Here is a 22,628-nt window from a genome sequence, read left to right as displayed (position 1 = left end):
TAAGTTGAGGCACTATGTCACTTCAAACTTACTGTACTCATCAAAGAACTTTATGTCCTAATCTTGAGGATCAAGGGACTTCATGCCCGATCTTTTTGTATGATGGAACTTCGGGTCCAATCATTTTATATGATTAGGATCAAGAAACTGCAGGTTCTGATCTGATCAAGGAACTTCAGGTCCTATATATACTCATCATAACAAAAGATAAGTACAATAAATAAATTAAAACAATAGGCGGTAATTCCAGCCATAGTAAATAAATTGCATTTAAGTAAATAAAGCTTGTGACAAGGGCTTTAATTCAACACCATTCACATAAATCAAAAACTTAAAGCATTAAGCGGTAAAACCGACCATAATAAATAAATTGCTTTAAAGTAAATAGAACTTGTGAAAGAATTTTAAACCAACACCATTCACATAAATAAATACATATATATTTTCTTCTTTCCTTTCAGATGGTGCAACACCATCTAAAAGTCTTTACCCTTTTTTTTTATTATTATTTTTTTTCTTATTCATTCACATGGTGCAACAATCCAAAAAACCTTTGTTTTTTTTTTCTTGGTTTCCACATGGTGTCTAACGCACCATCATTTTTCCTTTTATTTTATTATTTTGTCTTATGTTTTTTCAAAATGTGTTGATGCATCATTCCATTTCTTTTGCCCCTTTTTCTTTCTGCAAAAACCCACAGACTGTTACTTTTTCCATAAGAGAGGCTAGATAAGGAATACCATTTCCCATCCCCGTGTTTTCTTCAATTTTCCTTGCATGGTCCGGAGAACATGGCATCGCGAAGCAAGAACTTCCATACAGGAACATAGATGACATCGAGGTTGATGGAGGTACAAGAGAGGGAGGCCTATGTGGAGTCAGTCCTGCCATCACCATCTCAAAAAACTGAGTATTCATAGGAGTTCTCGAGATACGTCGAAAATGACGCGATCTAGGTTTCCAAGTATGATGAGATTCTTCTGGATCTCTGGAAACCAGTTGTCAGGTACGAGTTTTCTTATCTCATGACGACTACAGATCGTTGTAAATTTCAATTCTCACCGGAATTTAGTGGGGCGCTTCTGGCGCGGTGGGAGAGATGAAAAAGTGGACATACCTTTGCTTGTTTTGCTGTACCTTTGTTTGTCTGAATTATGGCGTTATGCTTTCCACTGACATGAAAGCATCTCGTGCTGGTAACGTGTTGTAAAAGCGATGGTGTGTGCAATGGAATAAAAGAAACAAGACACAAAATTTACGAGGTTCCTCTACAGTCAGTGTGATTGGAGTACGTCCTTGGGGGAGCAGTGGTGCTTCCATTATAATTTAGAATAATAAGAGTACAAAATAACTCTCTCTCTATTATCCCCTCTCCTCTTCCTCTCTTTTCTCTCTTCTTCTCTTCTCTCTTCCTCTTCTTCTTTTTCTCTTTTCCATTTCCATTCTCTCTTCCACTTCCATACACCTCCTTGCTTCTATACCCTCATTCGTTTTATAAGCAACGATAACACTATTCACTTTACAAATTTTCCACAAATGAATAGTAAAAATACTGTGCATAAATAGTTACAAACTATTCGTGTGGACCATCCACATATTATTCACAACATAATTAACACACTAACGTTTTTGTTTGTCAACAAAAAAAACAAAAAAAAAAAAAAAAAAAAAAAAAACCCAACAACAACTTTTTGATCTCTTTGATATGGAAAAGAAAAATCAATGTGAAACATTGAATTTCGGAAACATTTTAAATGTTGGACAGCATACCAAGTGAAAGTAGCATGACAAATGACCATGGTCTGTGGGAATGGGGGCATCCTTCAAAAAGTTGAAAGTGCCACCAAAAGAAGGATGAGTTTTTCGATCACATGTGTGTTTGTGTGGCTCTCTACTGTCTTTGATTTTTGTTATGCCAACAACCAACTTGCACTTCTTCATTTGTTTACGTTCATCATTCATTGATTTGTTCAATCACGCAGTTACCCGAAAACAAAAGGGGAAATGCAAGAGGATAAAGCGGAACGGGTGATGCTAAAGAGAGACACCACGTTTAAACTATCTATCTGATAAACGTAGGATTCATAATACAAGTAAGTCTTACTTTTATTAGAAAGAGAGTTTCAGTACGTCATATTGTCAAGGGATGTTACTAATTCACTTATGGTGTAACACATGTATCTATTTGTTAATAGAAGTTGTCATTTTTTTGTTGAAAGTTAGAATTATATTAATAATCAAATACAAATGGAAACATTTTCTTCTTCTGCTAAAATATTAAACAGAAATTCTGGTCCTAATCAATCCCAACTAATTATCCCGCCATGCTTCAAAATGTACACCGCCACCATATAGGCTGCATGATTGCATTAATGAGGGGTGAAGATGAACTTCACTGACTAGAATGACCGCATCATATTCCAAATATCAACCAAAATACCTACATAGAAACATCAGCTTGGATCTCTTTATTGAGCATTTGAACCAATCCTTTCGAATCGGTTTCAACCTCCAGCACCTCACCTAATTTGGGAATATCCCTTAGCACCTCACCTAGTGAAAAAAAAATAACGTTTGGGACGCAACATTGTACAAAAATATATTTACACAAAGGAATGAGGGGAATAAATTGAAATCAAACTCGTCATTCACAAAATACGAATTTAAGATCTCTTATGTGCAGGTGCAGAAGAATATCACTAGACTGTAGTACTAAGTATGGTAAATACATACTAAAATACTAATAACATCCGTGTAACAGTATGACTGTTACACTAAAAAAAATTTCATTGAAAAACACAAATTTAACTGTGTTTTGGAGATGCAAAAGATTGGACTTGTATCCCATCCGGATTCAAATAGTGGTGGTTTTAGAAATCCACACATCTTAGCCGTTCATCGTGCATCGTATGGTCAGAAAGCATTTGATTTTCTTTTTTTAAATTAAACACAAATAGTATCTTACAAAAATTGGCTACACGATGTACGATGAACAACTAGAATGTGAAGATTTCTAAAATCCCCACAAAATGGATCCAAAGAGGTTGATCTTTCCAAAGATTAGTACTTTATCAAATACATAATACTTCTTTAGCAGAAAAAGTGTAGTAAGAGCTGACCACACATAACTGTCTACCTGATAATCAATTTAAATAATAATTCTAGCTGCAATTAGTGCTTAATTAATTGATCATCCCAAGTTAAGCACATGCACTTCGCAAGGGGATACTACTTGGTTGCTGCAAATCTGGCAACCGCTTCTGCTTCTAATCAATCACAGATGGACACGTGTTCAATGTGTGGTTACTATTTCAATTATTTGGGCATGTGTCTATTTATGATTGGATAGAAGTAGGAGTTGCTGCTGAATTTGCAACAGTTAAGTGGTGTTCTTCATAAGGACCACAAATGAGAAATGCACCATTTGAAATTCCTTCACATGCTTCTTGTCTCTCTATAGATTGGTGAACCATATGTATCTAGTACAGTACCCTGAGAGTTCCTGTTTCTACATATTAGTTATGTATTAAATAAAGTGTGTTGTGATTCTCTTGTTGATTAGGTTTTGCTTAATTTATCCAATCTTGTGGACACAAAAACGAATAGTTGTGTAAAAAAAAGAGTGACTATCATTTTCATTTCTTTTTTTATTTACAGTTGATACTTGGGATAAGAAAGAACACGAGTGCAGTGACACTAGGAATTGGATAAAACCTCAAATGCACTAATACTGAGAATATGAAACCCAACACATAATTTCAGTTGCAATCAATTCATGGTGTTACCCGATCAATTAGTGCTTACAACATGTTGAAAATTTGAACCATTAGTTCAATAAAAACTTGTTACATGATGAATTAGTAACGAGAATATCTCTTCAATTTCAGGTGCAGGAATAACTCATAACTATTATTTCTTCAACTCTGGTATCAAAATGGTTTTGTTCATATTGTTCCAAGGGGCTTTGGCAAAACTAACCATTAGGGAGAGAGGAGAGAGAGAGAGAGAGAGAGAGAGAGAGGATAGGATTCATATTCCATGTGATTTGGTGATCCATTGTGATAAGTTAGCATCTGACTCGTGTCACAAGATTAAGAATAAGGTATAACTCACAAGTCAAATGTGGCTACAAACAACGCTCAAACTTTTGAAAAATCATGGATTGAATTGAAAACAAATTATTTTGCATGTCAAAGCATTCAAATGTGACGTGAAATGCCGTGTGGGACAAAAAACGGCAACATTTCTTTTGACCAAAAATGTTATATAAGCTGACATGGATTCACTGCATTGCCTTTGCCTGTCCTTTTTGACAGCACAAAACATAGAGCATCTTCAATGGATATGTCAAAAAGATAAATATTAAATGTTAATTTGATACTAACGTGGCATTGTCAGATTTTCTATTTTTCCAACCAATATGTTTTTTTATTATAAATGATATTTATAGAACCCATTTAAAAAAAATCAATTAAAATAAAATTTTAAGATCTATAATTGGTGCGTTAATGAGATTCACACAATAAAATAACTAAAAATATTTGACATCACATTTTCTCTAAAAACTTATATATCAAATTTGACATATGAAAACTCATATGTCAATCCACATAGGATTGACAAGTTCCAACCTTCAAATTTGATTATATGGTATTTCACTTAGAATTTGAAATCTCATTTGGAGATGGTCTTAGGCGTCAAATACTTTTATTTAATTTTTTCAAGGGGTCTCACCACCAACCAATAAGAAGAAAAATAAAATTATTTTTTAATAGTTATTGTAATCTTGAGTCTAATATATTAATAAAATAAATATTCAACACATGCATATATGAAAGAAGATTTAGCATGTATATTCAATTGTCCACACTAACGAATAAAATTTTGACATGACATGTCTACCGAGGATGATCTCACAACACTTTTTAATTGGGATCGAAAAGATTTGGTATCTTGTGGGTCAAGTTCAGACAGCATTTTGCAACAGGTCACGTTTACATGTCAATTTTTCTGTCCGTAATTTTTACATATAGACAACATACCCTTCTCCTTCCCGGTTCTCTGTTACAGAGCCTCGGGCTCAGACCGCCGCTTTCACATGCTGTTTGGCGTGCCGCTGAGACCAGTAGGCATGGGCGGCTAGGACGCGGTCCAAGAGCTCCTGTGGAACCGGCTCTCCCCTTCTTTGCTGCGGGGAGATCCTCGCTGTGTGCACCAACGTTTTCCACTTGTCCTGCACCATCCCAATTTTCCAAATATTGTTGAGATGACAACAGCGTTGAACGCCATTCCATTTAAGCTTCAGCTAAATAATTATCAAATAAAACACTCACCTTCAGATCCACGTAAGTTCGATGTTTTGTACTTTCGAAAGCACGCAACTTAACATCGCGCCACCTGCAATCGAAGAAAATTCTCACAATCTGCATCATGGTACTAGTTTTTCTCAACTATAGCAAAGTATAATCAAAGTTCAAGCCAACCTTCCCGTTCCAAGTTTCTCAACAGCCTGAACCAATGCTTCTACTTCTGGAACAGAGAAAGGTCTCCTGATTCGGCGCTGTACATACTCTTGATGCCCAGATTTCCGATGAAAAGGAACCACAGCCAATGCCTTCATGCTAATTGGTGGAACTGCAACGAGGGCTTGGGATGTTGGCGGGGTTTTGTCAGTTGAAGTACTAGCAAGAGAAGGAACTTCCTTGAAGTCTCTTTCAATGCAGCCACCCAAACTTAGTACTGGAGGACTCATCGAGACATCTGAAGTCCCAGGTTGTGACACCAAAGATGCCGAATGCCTGACAACAAAACATACTCGCATAAAGATAAGCAACGAGATTAATCCTAACCTAAGATCGAAAACTAGGAAGTAATTGCGAGTGTGAGCTACCATACTGGGGCACGAGTATGATGATTCAATTCATAAGTTAACACTTATTATGTGATCACCTGGTTAACTCCTGAGATCTGCCAGATACCAAAGATGGATCTTCACTGCATGGAGGATACGTAAGCTTTGCCCGTTTGGGCTCCAAGATGAAACCCAAATTATGTCGCTTGTCATCCTGAGAAATCCCTGTCTGCAGTAGAGTTTTGTTGTCATCTCTGACCTTTTTTCCCTGGACCAGGATGCCAACATGTAATCCATCTCCGAGTATAGACGTTACTGCCTCCATTACTGTCCTCTGCAGAAAAATTACCTAATCAGATATCACCAGTTAAATCTAGACAAAATGATTGAATGAGATATCTTGAACCCAATAATGGATCTATTTTTCTTCCCCAACACAATTAAGAGGCCTCATCAACTACGTTAACGGAAAGATTTTAAGATAGATAAAGATTGCATACCTTCTGCATCTTCTTAATCATAACTTAACAGTTAAGTTCCAGCTATGAACCAAAAAAAGCAAAATGCCTCCCTACTTCCGCTACTAGTGCTCCCAAAAGTAGAAACCAGGGCTGAAACTATACACTCCACCTAACCAACCTTGCTCGGTGTAAGAAATAATCATCTATGACAGCCATGCTTAATTTATCCAGCTTAAGAAGTATCAAAATAATGTTGAAAAATTGTACGACATAAATTGAAGTAACCTTCAATCGCTCGGTTGTAACACATTTCATTTGACCTGATGTTGCATATGAAATTGGAAAGACCGCACTGTATTTTTAACCACCCCCATCCCCTCAAAAGATAGAACTAGGCCTAGAGAACAAAGTGCAAGCAAAATTGACGTATCAGCAGATCAAAAATGGCAATAATACAAACCTTCAACGAACCAACAGTTGCGGTTGTAGGAACTTCAATAAAGAGCTCTGGAACCTTGAAGGATTTAATGCTAAGCTTCACTGGTCAACAAAAGAAATAAGTGTCTACGACAATTGTAAAGTAAAATGACAAATATGTTGTAGAATTTTATTGCAGACATTCTTACCATTACAATCGTTAGACTTGGGAGGTACTTGCTGACCCGTTGTTGAGGATGATCTAACTGCTGCATTCAAGAGCTAGGACTGTTCAGCCAAACTTGAATATATCCCTAAAATCTAAACCCTTAACGTAAACGGAGAGTATACATCATTATCTACATATAGGCAGAAAACGGAAAGCAGACAGCATGAAAAATTTAACCTGCGCAGCAGTTGTCGCCATTTAGTATCTTGTCAGGAGTGTTAAATATGCCTTCACAGTTACACCCTCTATCAGATGTAGCGAGTGGCCTCCAATTAAAGAACTTTCTCTTTTTGAAAGGATAAATCTTTTGTGACCTTTGGTGTGCGTAACAAGTTCTCCAGTTACAGTTAGCTTGCCTTATTTTCCCATCTGAAAACATCAATTCGGTTTCAAAGCTATTATTTATCATACAAACATAAAATCCAAGAAAAAGAGTTTCCGTCCTAAGCCAAGAACATTGATATGATCATCAATTGCTACCGTAGAACCTAAAGCCTATCTTACATTAAAAACAAGAGTGCATTGTAAAGCCGATTACCATGACCGGGTGCAGCCAGATTTGTTATTTTCTTATCACCGTCTTCTGGTGGATGTTCAAATTCCTTGTCATGGTGTTTTTGTCATCATCTCTATTAACTACTCTAATGTTAGCACAATGGCCGAGAAAAGGACCGTGATTTTTGCAGTCCCCTGAAAATGGAGTCTTCACATCATGCCTAGAACTGACCAGCTCATGAGGCCTTTCTTCCATTTCCATTACATCCTCTGAACTGCCGAGAAACTCGGTTCTTTCTTCCTTTATACTCGTATCCTGTGATGGTTCAGTAACTTGCTTCCTCTTAAGTAGACCCTGTGGCTTCTCTGCAATGGAATCTTCAGATAAGGGAGAGTCATTGACTACTTTGTTAGAATGGCTTCCACAAGAATTTCTGCTATCAACTGCACCCAATCCCTTACCAAAATTGATCCTCTCTGAATCTAGACTTTTAGACACCGAGTTGATCTCATAACTAAAATTTTCCTGAGAATGTGAAACCCCATTCAACGTATAGCTTTTCCTGCGCTCTTGCAACCCGTGCACGTATAAAAAGGTTTCCTCATCACAGCTTCCCGACTCACAAGGTTCTTCCTTCAACAAGCGCCCTTTATCCTGTTGTTTGCTTTTAGTAATACCGCCAAATTTGAAATGCGGGTCCTTTCCACAAGAATCATTAGTCGGTAGAGGATCCTTGCTCTCCTGCAATAATTTACCAGCTACACTAGCCAAAATCTCAAACGCATGAATCTGATTGGCCTCAAGTTTCTTCCTGATAGGTCCCCTCCCCTAAAACAAAGATAATGATGAAAAATGCGATCAGGACTCCTTATACGCACGAAAAAAATTGTCAATAGACAACCATAAAATGGGTCATGGGAGCCTTTATTTACCCTAGCTGATCTAGAAGCTCGAGGAACCTCGGGCATCCGGTAGCCACTGAAGCCATAATCCAACCTCCGCTGCAATACCATATCTCAGACATTCATAACAAGTGCAAAGAGTCATCTGCTAAAAGTAACAACCACCGCTGCATTACGATCAAAAAACATTGATAAGCGTAATGACTTGATATTCGCATCTGCATTCAATCATGATAGATACAGAAACTGGAGACAAAAGAAATAGCAAACTAGCAGCCAGGAAATTCCTGCATCAAATGCATGTGCAGAAGAAAAATGACCACACCAGTTGACCAGCATATAACACTCCCAATATAGGCACAGGTTTTTATGACGTTCCAATATCGTCTCAGTTTAAGAGGAAATTGACCAAGAACACTAAGACAAATATATCAAACGAATCATACTATTCCTTTAACAACACTGATATAATGTAGATAAGTTCTTATATGATCCTGGTTGTACCAATTGCTGCAAAACCCAACTTTTTAAAGCCAAATTGAGCTCTGAAAGACTAATTTCGGGACCAATTCAACCAAGAAAAGCACAATTCAACAGATTGAACAACAGAAGATCACAGTCAAAATAAATTCCACAAATTCTGTCCAAGCAAATGTAGTTTTCCTGCTTTCCTCTCCTTTATTTTTGTAATTAAAATTATACTCTGGGAATTTGTTCATTTAAATTTGGCCTAATTGGGTTATTAGTCCCCGTGGTGATAGGTAGTCGGAAGACAGCCTTCATGGTGAAATCCATTAGGATTTAGGTTCAAAATTAAAAGTTCCAACACCACTCCGTTAATTGTTAGCATGTGAGCATGTGAGGCTAAAATGGAACTCTCCTTTATTTGTTAGCACATGAAGCTCACATGTGAGGCTAATTTTATCTTTTTAGCCAGATGTAACGCTCACCGTGCTAACAATTAACAGAGAGTTAACAGAACTTTCAATTTTGGACCTAAATCCTGAACAGACCTCACTACAGAAGTTTAGATTCTAATATTTTTTACCACAGTACTATCTTTCGACTATTCTATCACCACGGGCTATCAATCAAATTTAGCCTCTAACTTTTTAGCAGTTCACAGGTTCAATGCAGTTTTAATTCTTGACCAAACATGTTATTTAATACTTCCTGATCGTCAAAATCCAAGGAATGGTAAGAAGAATTAAATATAGGACATAAATATAATCCTATAATATATAAAAATAATAAAAAAGTAAATCAAATGCATAAATGCATCAATGCAGAAAAGAAGGTTGACAGTTGAAAGGGTGAAGAAGGCTTACGGGTAAAAGGGCAGTTGGAAAACCAACATTTCAAAGTACAATAATATAATAACTTGAGCCTGATCTGGAAACCTCAGTTTCTGCAAAAACCATTTTCGTATTCAAACAACAATAAAGAATATATATTGATGTAAATATTTTAATAAAACAGCAGGAAACCAAAATGTTAAACCCTGACAGAATGTAAAATGGCAGATCATAAAATTATATATACATATCTTTTATTTGAGCGATATTCTATGTACTTTCATGTTTTAGCCAACTTGGTTCAGGTCTCGAAAATCATAATTTATATGGAGAGAGAGACTTCTATAGAATTCATATATTTTAAAATGAGATAGGAAGACAAAAATTCCAAGAAATTCAAATGTGCAAACGCACAAAAACACATCAGAGGAAACAAAATTAAACAAAAAATTTAACAAACACAAAAATCCTAGATTCTACAAAAATAAATGCAAAAATCTGATCTGGATTTTCCTTTTCATGAAGAAAAACACCCATCCAAAATTCATCAACGAAACAAAAAACTCTGCACCAAAAGAGAGAATTATACTTGTTTCTTCACAAAAAGGCCACAATAATCCGTGTCTAAAAACACAAATATTCTCACCTACGGAAATGGGTCTGTCCGTGTCGGATCACCAAAAACCCCCACAAAAACCACCCAGCTTTGATTTTTGTTTCTTAAACCCCCCGAAACTGTTTATAAAGTTTTGAACCTCGTCCCCATAATTCAGAGCCAACCGGTAACTAGCGGGGGTTTACCGGCTACACTGGTTAACCAAAACCTCTTTGGACCAGTTCCAACGTTTGAGCCACATCACTTGTATCTTCGACACGTGTAACTGTCTCCGAATTCCAGGGTTAAAATCTTATCTCGTTCACATAAAATCATGTCTTTGGGATAAATTTGTACTTGCAAAATTACTGTACGTGTGGGGGAGACCATTGCTGCACTTGCTCCGACTTCCACGTTCTTTGTCTGACCAACCAATCATGTGTAGTAAGACTTCATTTACCCAAAAAGAAAGGAAAAAAAAAAGGGAAGAAAATGGGTAAAACTTCAATTTATAAAATCAATTAGTGATATTTACTGAAAATTAATTATAACCTGTATTCGTAGTGTAGATTCGATCATCTTTCTTAACAATTAATAATTTAATCTACTAACGCTATCGTTTGTCAAAAATGAAAAAAAAAATAACAACAAGCTAAAGCCTTATTGTTAATTAATGTTAGTATTGTTGTTGCATATATATGATTATATTCATTCAGCGTATCGTATCGTGTACTTAAAATTGTGTTTTTGTTTTTTATTTTACAATTAGATTGTGGATTGATTGTGATGACTATCCAACGTAAATTTTATGATATTTTATAAATAAAATATTTTCCTACAAAAATATAAAAGGAATAAATGGTGTTATATCGCCAATGATGCTTTGATGTTATTGATAATGCTCACTTTTCTACCTTACAATTATCAATATGCGTAAAAGTGGTAGTTCACATGTCATAGATAAACTTGACCTGCTCTTTTTAAAAAGTTAGAAGAATGGTTTATCATATGAAAGTTTTAAGAAACCCAATACCCACAATCAGAAGCTTTAAAGTATATCAATATATGACATAGAATATTGTTAAATCTAATAGCAGAATGTGCTCTGATTTAAAGAATTTTATCGAGTGAACCTAAGCTAATTATATTATACATTGATGTATGATATAAGGACTCGTGGGTAAAATTTGGAGTCCAAAAATAGAGCAACAGATGGTTGCCAAACCAGTCAAAACCCCAACGAAATATGAAGGAAAATATATTTGTTGGGCAAAATTTATGACATGAAAGCTACTTTGGCATCCCTTTTAGACAGAAAAGGCATATCCAATCATTTAGTACAAACCAAAAATTCAGTAAACACTAATTAAACCCTAAATCCATATTAAAATTTGCAGTAAAATGAGGTCCAATCAAGCTCACAAATTAAGGCAAAAGAACGATAAGTTAGGGGATAAGGGAGGCCTCATTTTTTGTGGAGAGAGAGAGAGAGAGAGAGAGAGAGAGAGAGAGAGAGAGAGAGGATAAGGGAGGACCAAGTGATGAAAACAAAAGTCTGAAAGGGTCTATTGAGAGAGAACAAAGTTACAGGAAGGAGAAACTGAAAGAGAGAAAGCATTGCCACCCCCACCACTTTCTCACCTCTTTTTCGCATCAGACATCTCAAAAGACAAACCCTAATGCTTCTCTGATAAAACGGCTACATCGCCAAGAACTTTGGAAGTAGCTCACTGTCTTACACGTGTAATATATACTATTAAATTTGTAGAAAATATTCTTACAATCCAACTTTTGAGCTACTGCTATTCATGAAAAACGATATCAGCTAAAGATATATACCACAATACATCTCAATGTCATATCCGCAAAAGCCTATCCGTCTTTGTGGATAAGGAAAAAAAAAAAGATGTGCGGAAATTATTTTTGCCTTATAATTCTATCGTCATGACACTGACTGGCGAAAACAATCACACCATGCACCTCACATGCAGCAACTAGCCAAGTCTTCCGTATTGCCAGGGGTTGAACCTCCATTGCCGTCAATCCCTTTGACGTAGTCGGAAGTGTTAAAGATTTCAATAATAAATATATAAATTATTATTATTATTATTATTATTATATGATTTGGCTGCGTTGTGCAGCATGTGTGCGTGCAGAAAGGGCATCAACCTTACAAAAGGTTGTGTTTTATTCAACCTTTTAGGGTTGTATATTTTTTGAATGGTTGCAAGTTTTGGTTAAAAGACATGATGCTTACTCAAATTATATGAGTAGAATTAAAAAATATAATTAGTCAATATTTATTTTCTGAAAATTCTAAGTAGAAGACATGTCTTTTGGATCAACACTTTTAAGAAGAGTTGTATATCTTCAATTAAAATGAAATGACTCAATGAACGGGTGCCTTAATGCCTATAAACACCAATTGTGGCATAATGTTTCACACACAATTTCAGAAATTTGTTTCTACATTTCTTGCTTTCTTTTCTCTCCATCACATTCATACAATTTCTTTCTAGTTATTTCTAAGGGAATACAATTCGGTTTTGCTAATCAAATATTTCATACTTTGTTGTATCCTGGAAGTGATTTGCCAATAACCCTTTAGCAAACTCATTCAAGTGGGGGCAAATAACACTTTAAGGAAACGATTCAAATCGTACCTCAAAGTCATCATTCGGATTATTCTCTATATTTCTACATTTTCTCGAACAATAAAGTGTTATTATCATCATGGAGAACAAGTCTAATAACTAGAGCCGACTTTTGAGGAGTGCAACCGGTTCTATTGCACAGGGCCCCAAAATTTTGGCAGCTCCCAAAAATATTTTTTTATTGAATATAATAATATATAAAATAATATTATATAAAAATAATATATAGAAATACTAATCAAATCAAAATATATATATATCTGATGGGCCCCAAAAGCCATCAGACTACTACCTAAAATTTGTACGCAATTTATATAAGATAATAATTAACAAAGGGCAAAGCTAATCTAGCCAAAAAAAAAAAAAGGCAAAGCTAATCAATTAAAAGTGGAGAACTCCACTGATCAAGGCAAACAATGCAGAGACTCAGACTTCTTCTATCAAGCCAATGTCTAATCATTGCTTCTTTTTTTTTTTTTTTTTATTCTTTCACACCAGAAGTTAGAATTCCAGACGTTGTCTCCAGTGTCCCAGTCTACTTCCCATTCTCTCTTCGTCCCATTGTTATATTTCCCACAAATTATTAAACCCTAATTTATATATTTATGAAATTGAAGAGAAACTTCCGAATCATGAAGACAATTCAACTGATCAGAGTGATGTAGACTTTGATCAAAGTAAGATATTTACTAATTTAAGTATATTGACTTGAAATTTGAAGATTTGGGTATTTCTTTCTTTTGTACTTTTCAGGGAAAAATCAAGCGAAAAGAAGTCACAAAAAATCGCTAGACACACACACATTACGGACTATCAGATTTCATTGTTCATACTTACTATAATTTTATTATGATCATATTTGAGATATAAAAGATGGCTTTATAAGAAAGGCCCTTTTTATGAATTTCGCATAAGGTCCCTAAAATCTCAAAGACGGCCCTGCTAATAACATGGCTTTGAAGATTATCAATCAAGATGTCTACAAGCTAGACAAATTTGATGGATCAAACTTCACCCGATGGAAGGAGAAGATGTGTTTCATGCTTACTGTTCTAACTGTCATATATGTGTTGGACCCGAAATTGGAGCATATTCGTGAACCAAGTGACAAAGACTTGGACAAAATAGTTGTTGATCGAAAGAAGCATGAAGAAGATGAATTGGTATGTCGAGGACACATATTGGGCACATTATCTTATCGCTTATATGACATGTACACACACATTCAATCTCCAAATGAAATTTGGGAAGCAATTGAACACAAGTACACAACAGAGAAAAGGGGTACCAATAAATTTTTAATGTTCAAATATTATGAATTCACTATGTTTGATAACAAATCCATCCTATACCAAGTTCATGAATTATTGGTCTTGGTCTCAAAGCTTCGTGAACTTAAAATAGTTATTCCGGATCCTATGATAGTTGGGGCTATTATGGCAAAATTACCCCAAATATGGAATAACTATAGAAAGAAACTTCTACACATGGTGGAAGATATTAGTTTGAGAGGATTTGCAAAAGGGTATTCAAATTGAAGAGGAAACTCGAAATCGTGATAAAAATTTTGCAAATCAAGATTCCTCTAAAGTTCACATTGTCGAAGGAAACAAATATAAAAAGAACTTCAAAGTCAAAATTAACAAAGGGAAGTTTAAGAAAACCAATTCCAACAACAATCAAAAGAATGCAAATGGTGTCTGCTACCATTGTGGAAAGAAAGGCCATTACATTCGTGATTGTAGACACAGAAAAGCAAGTGAGGAATATGCCAATAAGACCAACAACACAAATATGGTGGAAAACTCTGGAATTGATAACATTGTTGCAATGGTATCAATGATGCATATTGGCATGATTACCGAACTAAATATGGCAGCAGCAATAAAATCCTTCGATTGGTGGCTCGACTCAAGGGCTACTATACATGTGTGTAATGACAAGGTACAATTTAAGACATATGAAGCATCAACGGACAATCAAGAGGTTTTAATGGGGAATCATAATTCCGCCAAAGTTCCAGGAAAATGAACCGTTGAACTTCAGTTTATTTCTGGGAAGAAATTGACGTTGGTTAATATACTGCATGTTCTAGAAATTAGAAAGAATCTTGTGTCTACAAATCTATTATGTAAAAACGGTATAAAGACTGTTCTAGAGTTCGACAAGTTAATAATGTCGAAAAATGAAATGTTTGTTGGGAAAGGGTATTTTTGTGATGGGATGTTCAAACTAAGTATTAATAATAAAGTGAATTCTTCTGCTTATATTGTTGAATTTTCCTCTCATTTATGGCATTTACGTTTAACACATATAAATTTTAGATCTTTAAAATACATGCACACACTTGATTTAATTGCTTGCAATGATGATTATAATGATAAATGTGAAACATGTATTCAAGCGAAAATGACTAAGAAACCTTTTCCAACTACCGAAAGAAATACAAATTTATTAGACTTAATACATTCTGACATATATGAATTCAATGGTATTTTAACAGAAGGAGGAAAAAGATATTTTATCACATTTATAGATGATTGTTCTAAGTTCATTTATGTTTATTTATTGTCTAATAAAGATGAAGCTTTTTAAGTGTTTTAAGCGCTACAAAGCTGAAGTTGAAAACCAAAAATGAAGGAAAATTAAATGTCTTCATAGTGATAGAGGCGGTGAATATTTTTCACATGAATTTGATATTTTTGTGAAGAGAATGGTGTTATACATCAAAGAACTGCACCGTATACACCACAACAAAATGGTTTGGCAGTAAGAAAAAATAGGACACTCACTGAAATGATTAATTCTATGATGATCAATGCTAATACTTCAAAATATTTATGTGGTGAAGCATTGTTTACTGCATGCCATATACACAATAGAATTACATCTACGAAGACGCATGTATCACCATATGAAATTTGGAAAGGAAGAAAACCAAATTTGTCATATATGATAGTATGAGATTATGTAGCTTTTCATAAGGCACTCAATCCTAAGAGATCCAAGTTGGGTCCAAGAGGAATTAAAAGCATATTTGTAGGATATGGAGAAAATTCAAAGGCACATAGGTTGCTTAATTTAGACTCAAATACAATAGTTGAGTCTAAAGATGTCGAATTTATAGAAATAAATTTTATAACGACTACTCAGTGTCTGGAAAAGAGAATGATCAAACACCTTTCTCTAATCCGGTTACTAATCATTCTCAAGGTGAGAAAAGAAAACAGTCTGAAACTGTTTATGAACCAAGGAAAAGCCAAAGGGTAAGAAAAGAAAAGACCCTAGGCTCTTTTTTGGGGCATTAAGATATAGGTCCAAAAAATTGACGTACTATTGACTTTAGTCCAATTTTTTGAAATTTCTGATTTAAGTCCACTTAACTATTTTTTTTAACCTATTTTACCCCTTGTTTTCAAATTTTGAATATTTAAACATCTGCAATCCACTAAACATTTAAAAATCGTTTCAATTATTTACCCTTTTAATAAAATAAAATATTTTTATCATAGATTAAGTTGCAAAAATATATAACCTAATTAAAAGGTACTAATACATAAATGTACATATACCTATAAGTAAGATATCAAATGAAGAAAATATATTTAATCAATAGGTAGATAAACGAACTGAAGGGTACAAATACACAATTAACCTACCTATAAGCAAGATAAATTACTAGAAGCAATCTGTGATAGAGATAGATAATAGAAATAGAAAAATATAATCTACCTATAATAGAGGTAGGTTATATAACAAAATCTTGTGATACAGGTAGATTAATATCGGCCATGAAACCAATTAATTTGAGTAAAAATACAACTCAAATGAAGATCCAATTTTGACCATGAAATTAACTAATTTGAACACAACCAGCAATTTGATGAAAGAAGCCAACCGACCTCCATTCTTTGATCAAACATAATCAAATTTCATATATAGTGGAAGCCTAAGAAGAGAAGAGGAAAACTGAACAATGATGAAGAAGAAGAAGATTCGCAAGGCAAATGATAAATCCTAACTAAGAAAAAGGTTTTAGATAACAAACCAAAAAGAAATAATAGATAAATGAAGAAGAAATGAAGAGGCGTATCCTGACTTAGAGATATATAGTAAGTAATTTTATTCCAACAATTATCCTATCATTAAGGGAATTTTATTCTTTAAACCTCAAATAGGTAAAACTTATCACAAATACTAATCCTAAAATCAAGGGATAATATTGATTACTTACAAGTAATTTTAGGGGTAAATTGGTATGAAAATGAAAAAAACTGATATAAAATATAATTGGACTTATCTCAAAAATGACTCACAAAATTGGATTCATATCAAGTTTTCCCTATTTTATTTCCTCTCAATCTATTATATTTTTAGTTAAAGAAAATAGAACAAAGGTTAAGAAAATACTCATATTGTTGAATGTTGAGGATGATCCTAAAAGTCTAAGCGAATCATTGACTTCAAGAGATGCAGCCTTTTGGAAAGAGGCTATAGAGGATGAATTTGAATCATTAATATCTAATCAGACATGGGTTTTAGTAGACTTGCCCCAAGGATCAAAAGCAATAGGTTCTGAGTGGGTATGTAGAAGAAAATACAATACAAACGGGTCTATTCAGATATTTAAAGTTAGGCTAGTTGCCAAAGGTTTTAAGCAGAACAAGGGAATAGACTATTTCGATACATAAGCACCAGTAGCTAGGCAAACATCAATTAGAATATTGTTTGCATTGGCATCTTTATATAATTTGCATGTGCATCAAATGGATGTGATAATGGCTTTTTTAAATGGTGATTTAGATGAAGAAGTCTATATGGAACAACCAGAAGGGTTTGTTCTCCCTGGGAATGAAAAGAATGTTTGTAAATTAGTAAAGTCGTTATATGGATTGAAGCAAGCACCAAAACAATGGCATGAAAAGTTTGATTTTGTCATTTTATCATATGGATTTAGACATAACAGTGCTGATAAATGCATATACTCTAAATTCACAAATGATTATGGTGTTGTTATATGTTTATATGTCGATGACTTGCTAATTTTTTGTACAAACATGAAAGGTGTATCTGAAACTAAAGAGTATCTAAATTCAAACTTTAAGATGAATGACTTGAATGAAGTAGATACTATCTTGGGAATTAAAGGAAAGAAGCATAGTAGGGGTTACACTTTGTGTCAGTCACATTATATAGAAAAATTGCTTCTTAAGTTTAAGCATCTACAAATAAAAGAAGCAAATACCCCTTATGACCTTAGTGAAACTTTGCTTAATAATTCTAGTAGGTCTGTTGCACAGCTTGAGTATGCTAGTGTAATCGAAAGTTTAATGTATTCATGCATTGTACCAGGCCAGATATCGCATTTGTAGTAAGCAAACTTTCTAGATACAGTAGTCATCTATGCACTGCTCATTGGAAAGCAATAAATAGAATTTTTGGTTATCTTAAAAGAACTATTAACCTGAGTTTAACTTACTCTGAGTTTCCAACAATACTTGAAGGTTATTCAGATGCAAGTTGGATAACAAGTGCTAATGATAATAAGTCTACATCAGGGTGGATTTTTACAATTGTCGAAGGAGCAATTTCTTAGGCTTTGAAGAAGCAAACATGTATAGCATGTTCAATTATGGAATCTGAATTTATAGCATTAGCGGCAGCAGGTAAAGAAGCGAATGGATTAGAAATTTGTTATTGGAAATAGAGTTGTGGCCACAACCAATGCCATCCATTTCTTTATACTATAACAATGAGGCTACTTTGTCTAAAGCATGCAATAAGGTATACAATGGAAAGTCTAGACATATTATTTATGCTAAATCAAGTAATAACTTGACGGATCCGCTAACGAAAGCACATTCAAGAGCTTTGGTAGTTAGTACATCTATTGGAATAGGGCTAAAACCCTTTACTGAAAATTAGCCACTAATAATGGTAACCCGACTTTGTCTAGAACATCACTAGTTTAAAAGTTTAATGGGTAATAACGAGTTATTGTTAAGTGGTTGTGAAAGCGCCGAAAATTAATATATAGCTCATTCCAGGATAATCAGTGCAAGACAGCTACGTTTAGAAGGATGAGCTTTATCTCTTAATGAGGTTATTTATAGTTATGTCTATAGTAGCAGGGACATGGGAAGGAACCTCACCTATATGAACATAAGAAGGAGTGCCGTTTCTACCAAGAGTTGGGTTTTCTCTTGTAAATGTTCATGAAACCAGGATGAAGCACAAGGCCATAATAGTGCTTAATTAGTTCAGAAATTTCTTTAAGGAAATAAGATATAATGATGTGTGTAGTGATTCCGGTTTTAACATAAGAATAAGTGGTTTAAACTTAGGTCACCATCGCATTCGTTATAACATTGAATTACTTACTCTAATTAAAGGCTTAATTCGAAAGACACCTTTATTGTATGCATGATTATATCAGTATGTTAATGGTTAATTATATACAGAGAAATGTTATTATATTATTGAAATTGGGAAGGATTGTTAGAGATTTCAATAATAAATATATAATATTATTATTATTATTATTATTATTATTATTATTATTATATGACTTGGCTACGTTGTGCAGCATGTGTGTGTGCGCAGAAAGGGCAACAACCTTACAAAAGGTTGTGTTTTATTCAACCTTTTAGGGTTGTATATTTTTTGAATGGTTGCAAGTTTTGGTTAAAAGACATGATGCTTACTCAAATTGTATGAGTAGAATTAAAAGATATAATTAGTCAATATTTATTTTCTGAAAATTCTAAATAGAAGACATGTCTTTTGGATCAACACGTTTAAGAAGAGTTGTATATCTTCAACTAAAATGAAAGGACTCGATGAACAGGTGCCTTAATGCCTATAAATACCTATTGTGGCATAATGTTTCACACACAATTTCAGAAATTTGTTTCTACATTCCTTGCTCTCTTTTCTCTCCATCACATTCATACAATTTCTTTCTAGTTATTCTAAGGGAATACAATTCGGTTTTGCTAATTGAATATTCATACTTTGTTGTATCATGGAAGTGATTTGCCAAGAACCCTTTAGCACACTCATTCGAGTGGGGGTAAATAACACTTTAAGGAAACGATTCAAGTCGTACCTCAAAGTCATCATTCGGATTATTCTCTATATTTCTACATTTTCTCTAACAGGAAGTTGTCTACTGCAATCTTGTGTTCGGTGTATTTTCCATTGTAACGGCATGCGCATCCAAGTCTCCAAGCTGTGGTGAAGATTGCGTATGTTTTGTCACCTTGGAGTAGAGTAACTCATGTTTACCAGTTGATATTAGTACTCTCGCCACCATCCATGGCAGCTTCATCAACTTTAGTCGCTGCATACCTACAACAAACTAGTTGAAACCATATCCTGTTTACGATATGATGAACCCAATGACTACAAATGAATTCAATTAAATCTTATAATTATAGATTTTCCTCACTTATACAATAGATTTTCCTTATTACATTTTGAAAGCAATAAATAGATTTTCCTGTGAACTTGGTGAATGTTTCGGGCAATGAGTCTTCTTTGGCCAGGGAACGTTCCATGCGCTTCTTTTTCGACTCGTTTTTGTTAGACTAATTGACCTCGTCCCATAGTGCGTGCTCAAAGCATATGAAGTTACCAAGGTCAGTTCTTCTCCCATGATCAATTTTCTGAATAAAGGGTGTTCAATGGGAAGCCCATTTTTGAATGCTGTTGTTGCTATGTCTTCGTTGCAACCAACAATCTTGGCCTTCTCCGCTTTGAACCTCTTGACATAGTCGCAAATTGTCTCCCAATGGTCTTTTATGATGTTGAAGAGATGGTCAAACGTCCTTTTGATTGAGCAGTTAGACAAATAGTCCTTAGTGAAAACTAAGGAAAGTTTGTTGAAACTTCAAATTGACCACGACGGTAGGGTGTGAAACCAGTCTTGCGCCTCGCCTTGTAGAGTTGTGGCAAAAATTTTACACATAAGCGCGTCTTTGTTCTTGTAAAGGATCATGGTACTGCGGTAGTGCTTGAGATGTCGATCCAGATCTTTGTCTCCCTTGTGCGGAGTGAAGTGAGGCATAGTGAACCCGCAAGTGGATTTGTCCGCTCGATCTCATCTGTGAATGGTGACCTGCTAATGTTGGTCATGTCTTGTCAAACCGCATTGTCAGTACCCTCTTTGCGTTGGAAATTACACAATCGTTCAATCAGAAGCTTCTCAACTTCTTCTTGAATTTGCCTCTGCTGGCAATGGAACTTTCAACTGCCCCTGGTCGTGACCTGTTGGTATAGACCGCTCTTCGCTATGCTCGACTCTTCTATGTTGCGGTTGCGGTGCATGTGCCACATTCATAGTAAGCGAGCGGGCTACTCGCAGGGTACCGGTTGAACTTGAGTCGGATTGAATGACTGCTTCTTTTTGTCCGCCATGCTGCCTACTCTGATGTGAAGTGGCAAATGCTTCTTGCAAGCTTAGTTGTGAATGAACACTTCGCCTTGAGGGTTGTCCATGTTGATAATCGAAGTGTGACCTCAACTGTGAATGTATGCTCGTCAGTGGGTTTGATCGAGAGTGCATGCTCCTCCGTGCTCTAAGACGAAAGTATATGTTATCCCGAGGACCCAGACGAGAGCATAAACTGCCAGAACGCTCGGATCGTGGCTAGTTGAGGGGTTGCTTGCAAGGACGCTGCTGAAGAGGTTTATTGTCTGTCCTTATCCTGCTTCGAGACATCTCCTCTGGGGCACACTACATCTCGGTACGCTACAAAAGCTGATTCACCAAGGTTGTTTGATGTGTGAAGGCGCTTGTCACCTCTATGACTTGTCGAGACAAGTGTTGTTCACCATACGGGATGGAATGGCTTGGATGGTAAGTTTCTCCATATGTGGCAAAAATGTATTGGACTCCGGGTGCAAAATTTAAGTCAGGATAAGTTAAATCTGCAGAAACTCAGGGGGAAAATGTCCTCGGTTCAATAGTCGATCCAAAAATTTGAAGTTGGGACGGTTGAACTAGTCATGGACTAATCGAGATCGCCAAATGGGCCATGGAAGCGGGTTGGGCTGCAGAAGTAGGTCGTGCCACGTGCGGGGCGCGTGGGCGCAGTGCAGCCCGGTAGCATATTGGATCTGGGCCAAAGGGATGGTCGGCGCAGCTTGGGCATGCGATGCTTGAGTAGCGGTTTAGGCTTGTTCGTGCTGGCTTGACTTGTTTGTTTACGGCGTAGGCTACACTCCTCGTGGCTACCATAGTGGTGGTGCTTCGTGGTGGCAAAGTTGCTCCTCTTGCTGCCGCGTTGAGCCTTGTGGATTGTCGTGGTAGGGCTACATCGCAATCTTTGAATGTAGGAAGTTTCGTTCATTGTGGTTTCCAAATTTCTCGCCATTGTATTTTTCTCCTACGTCTATTCAAAGAATTAAAAAATTCTACAAATGAGAACGTATGAAAAATTTACTAACGAGCGAGAAATGAGAAACTTTTAATGCAAGAGTCTTCTTCGAGCATGTGAATCAAACTCTCAATGAAAGCACCAATTTGTGGATGCAAATTTTCGTCGTCTTTTTCTTTGATAGAAATGCACCTGCAAAATAATAGCACCTAAGATTAAGGCCAAAAGCCCGAAGAATCTACGATGCCAAAGTTAGAATTTGAGAAAGAAAGTGTTTAGGAATTTTTAGGGAGATAATGGTTTTGCATTTTAGTGGGAAAACATGGCTATTTATAAGGGAGTGATTGG

The 22,628-nt window shown here is 35.5% G+C and overlaps 1 protein-coding gene and 1 long non-coding RNA gene across 2 annotated transcripts; one reads left to right on the top strand and one right to left on the bottom strand.

The window, feature by feature from the left end:
- The first annotated feature begins 208 nt into the window (after window positions 1–208).
- Window positions 209–2,218, top strand: LOC125471686. Its single transcript, XR_007253774.1, has 2 exons — window positions 209–1,006; window positions 1,983–2,218. It is a non-coding gene; the product is annotated as an uncharacterized LOC125471686 (long non-coding RNA).
- Window positions 2,219–4,830: 2,612 nt separating this feature from the next.
- Window positions 4,831–10,392, bottom strand: LOC103937206 (telomere repeat-binding protein 5). Its single transcript, XM_048573838.1, is given in 11 exon segments — window positions 4,831–5,233; window positions 5,334–5,397; window positions 5,484–5,798; window positions 5,950–6,185; window positions 6,773–6,852; window positions 6,939–6,998; window positions 7,136–7,327; window positions 7,497–7,565; window positions 7,568–8,282; window positions 8,387–8,523; window positions 10,298–10,392. Coding segments are annotated over 10 exon segments (1,965 nt in total). The 5' UTR covers window positions 8,468–8,523; window positions 10,298–10,392; the 3' UTR covers window positions 4,831–5,080.
- Window positions 10,393–22,628: the final 12,236 nt, after the last annotated feature.

The sequence above is a fragment of a genome, unplaced genomic scaffold (genome assembly GCF_019419815.1).
Source record: "Pyrus x bretschneideri cultivar Hongxiangsu unplaced genomic scaffold, Pyrus_bretschneideri_v1 Contig11, whole genome shotgun sequence".
Classification (NCBI taxonomy): domain Eukaryota; kingdom Viridiplantae; phylum Streptophyta; class Magnoliopsida; order Rosales; family Rosaceae; genus Pyrus; species Pyrus x bretschneideri.
Note: the sequence above shows the minus strand (reverse complement) of the source record. Positions and strands in the feature narration are given on the sequence as shown.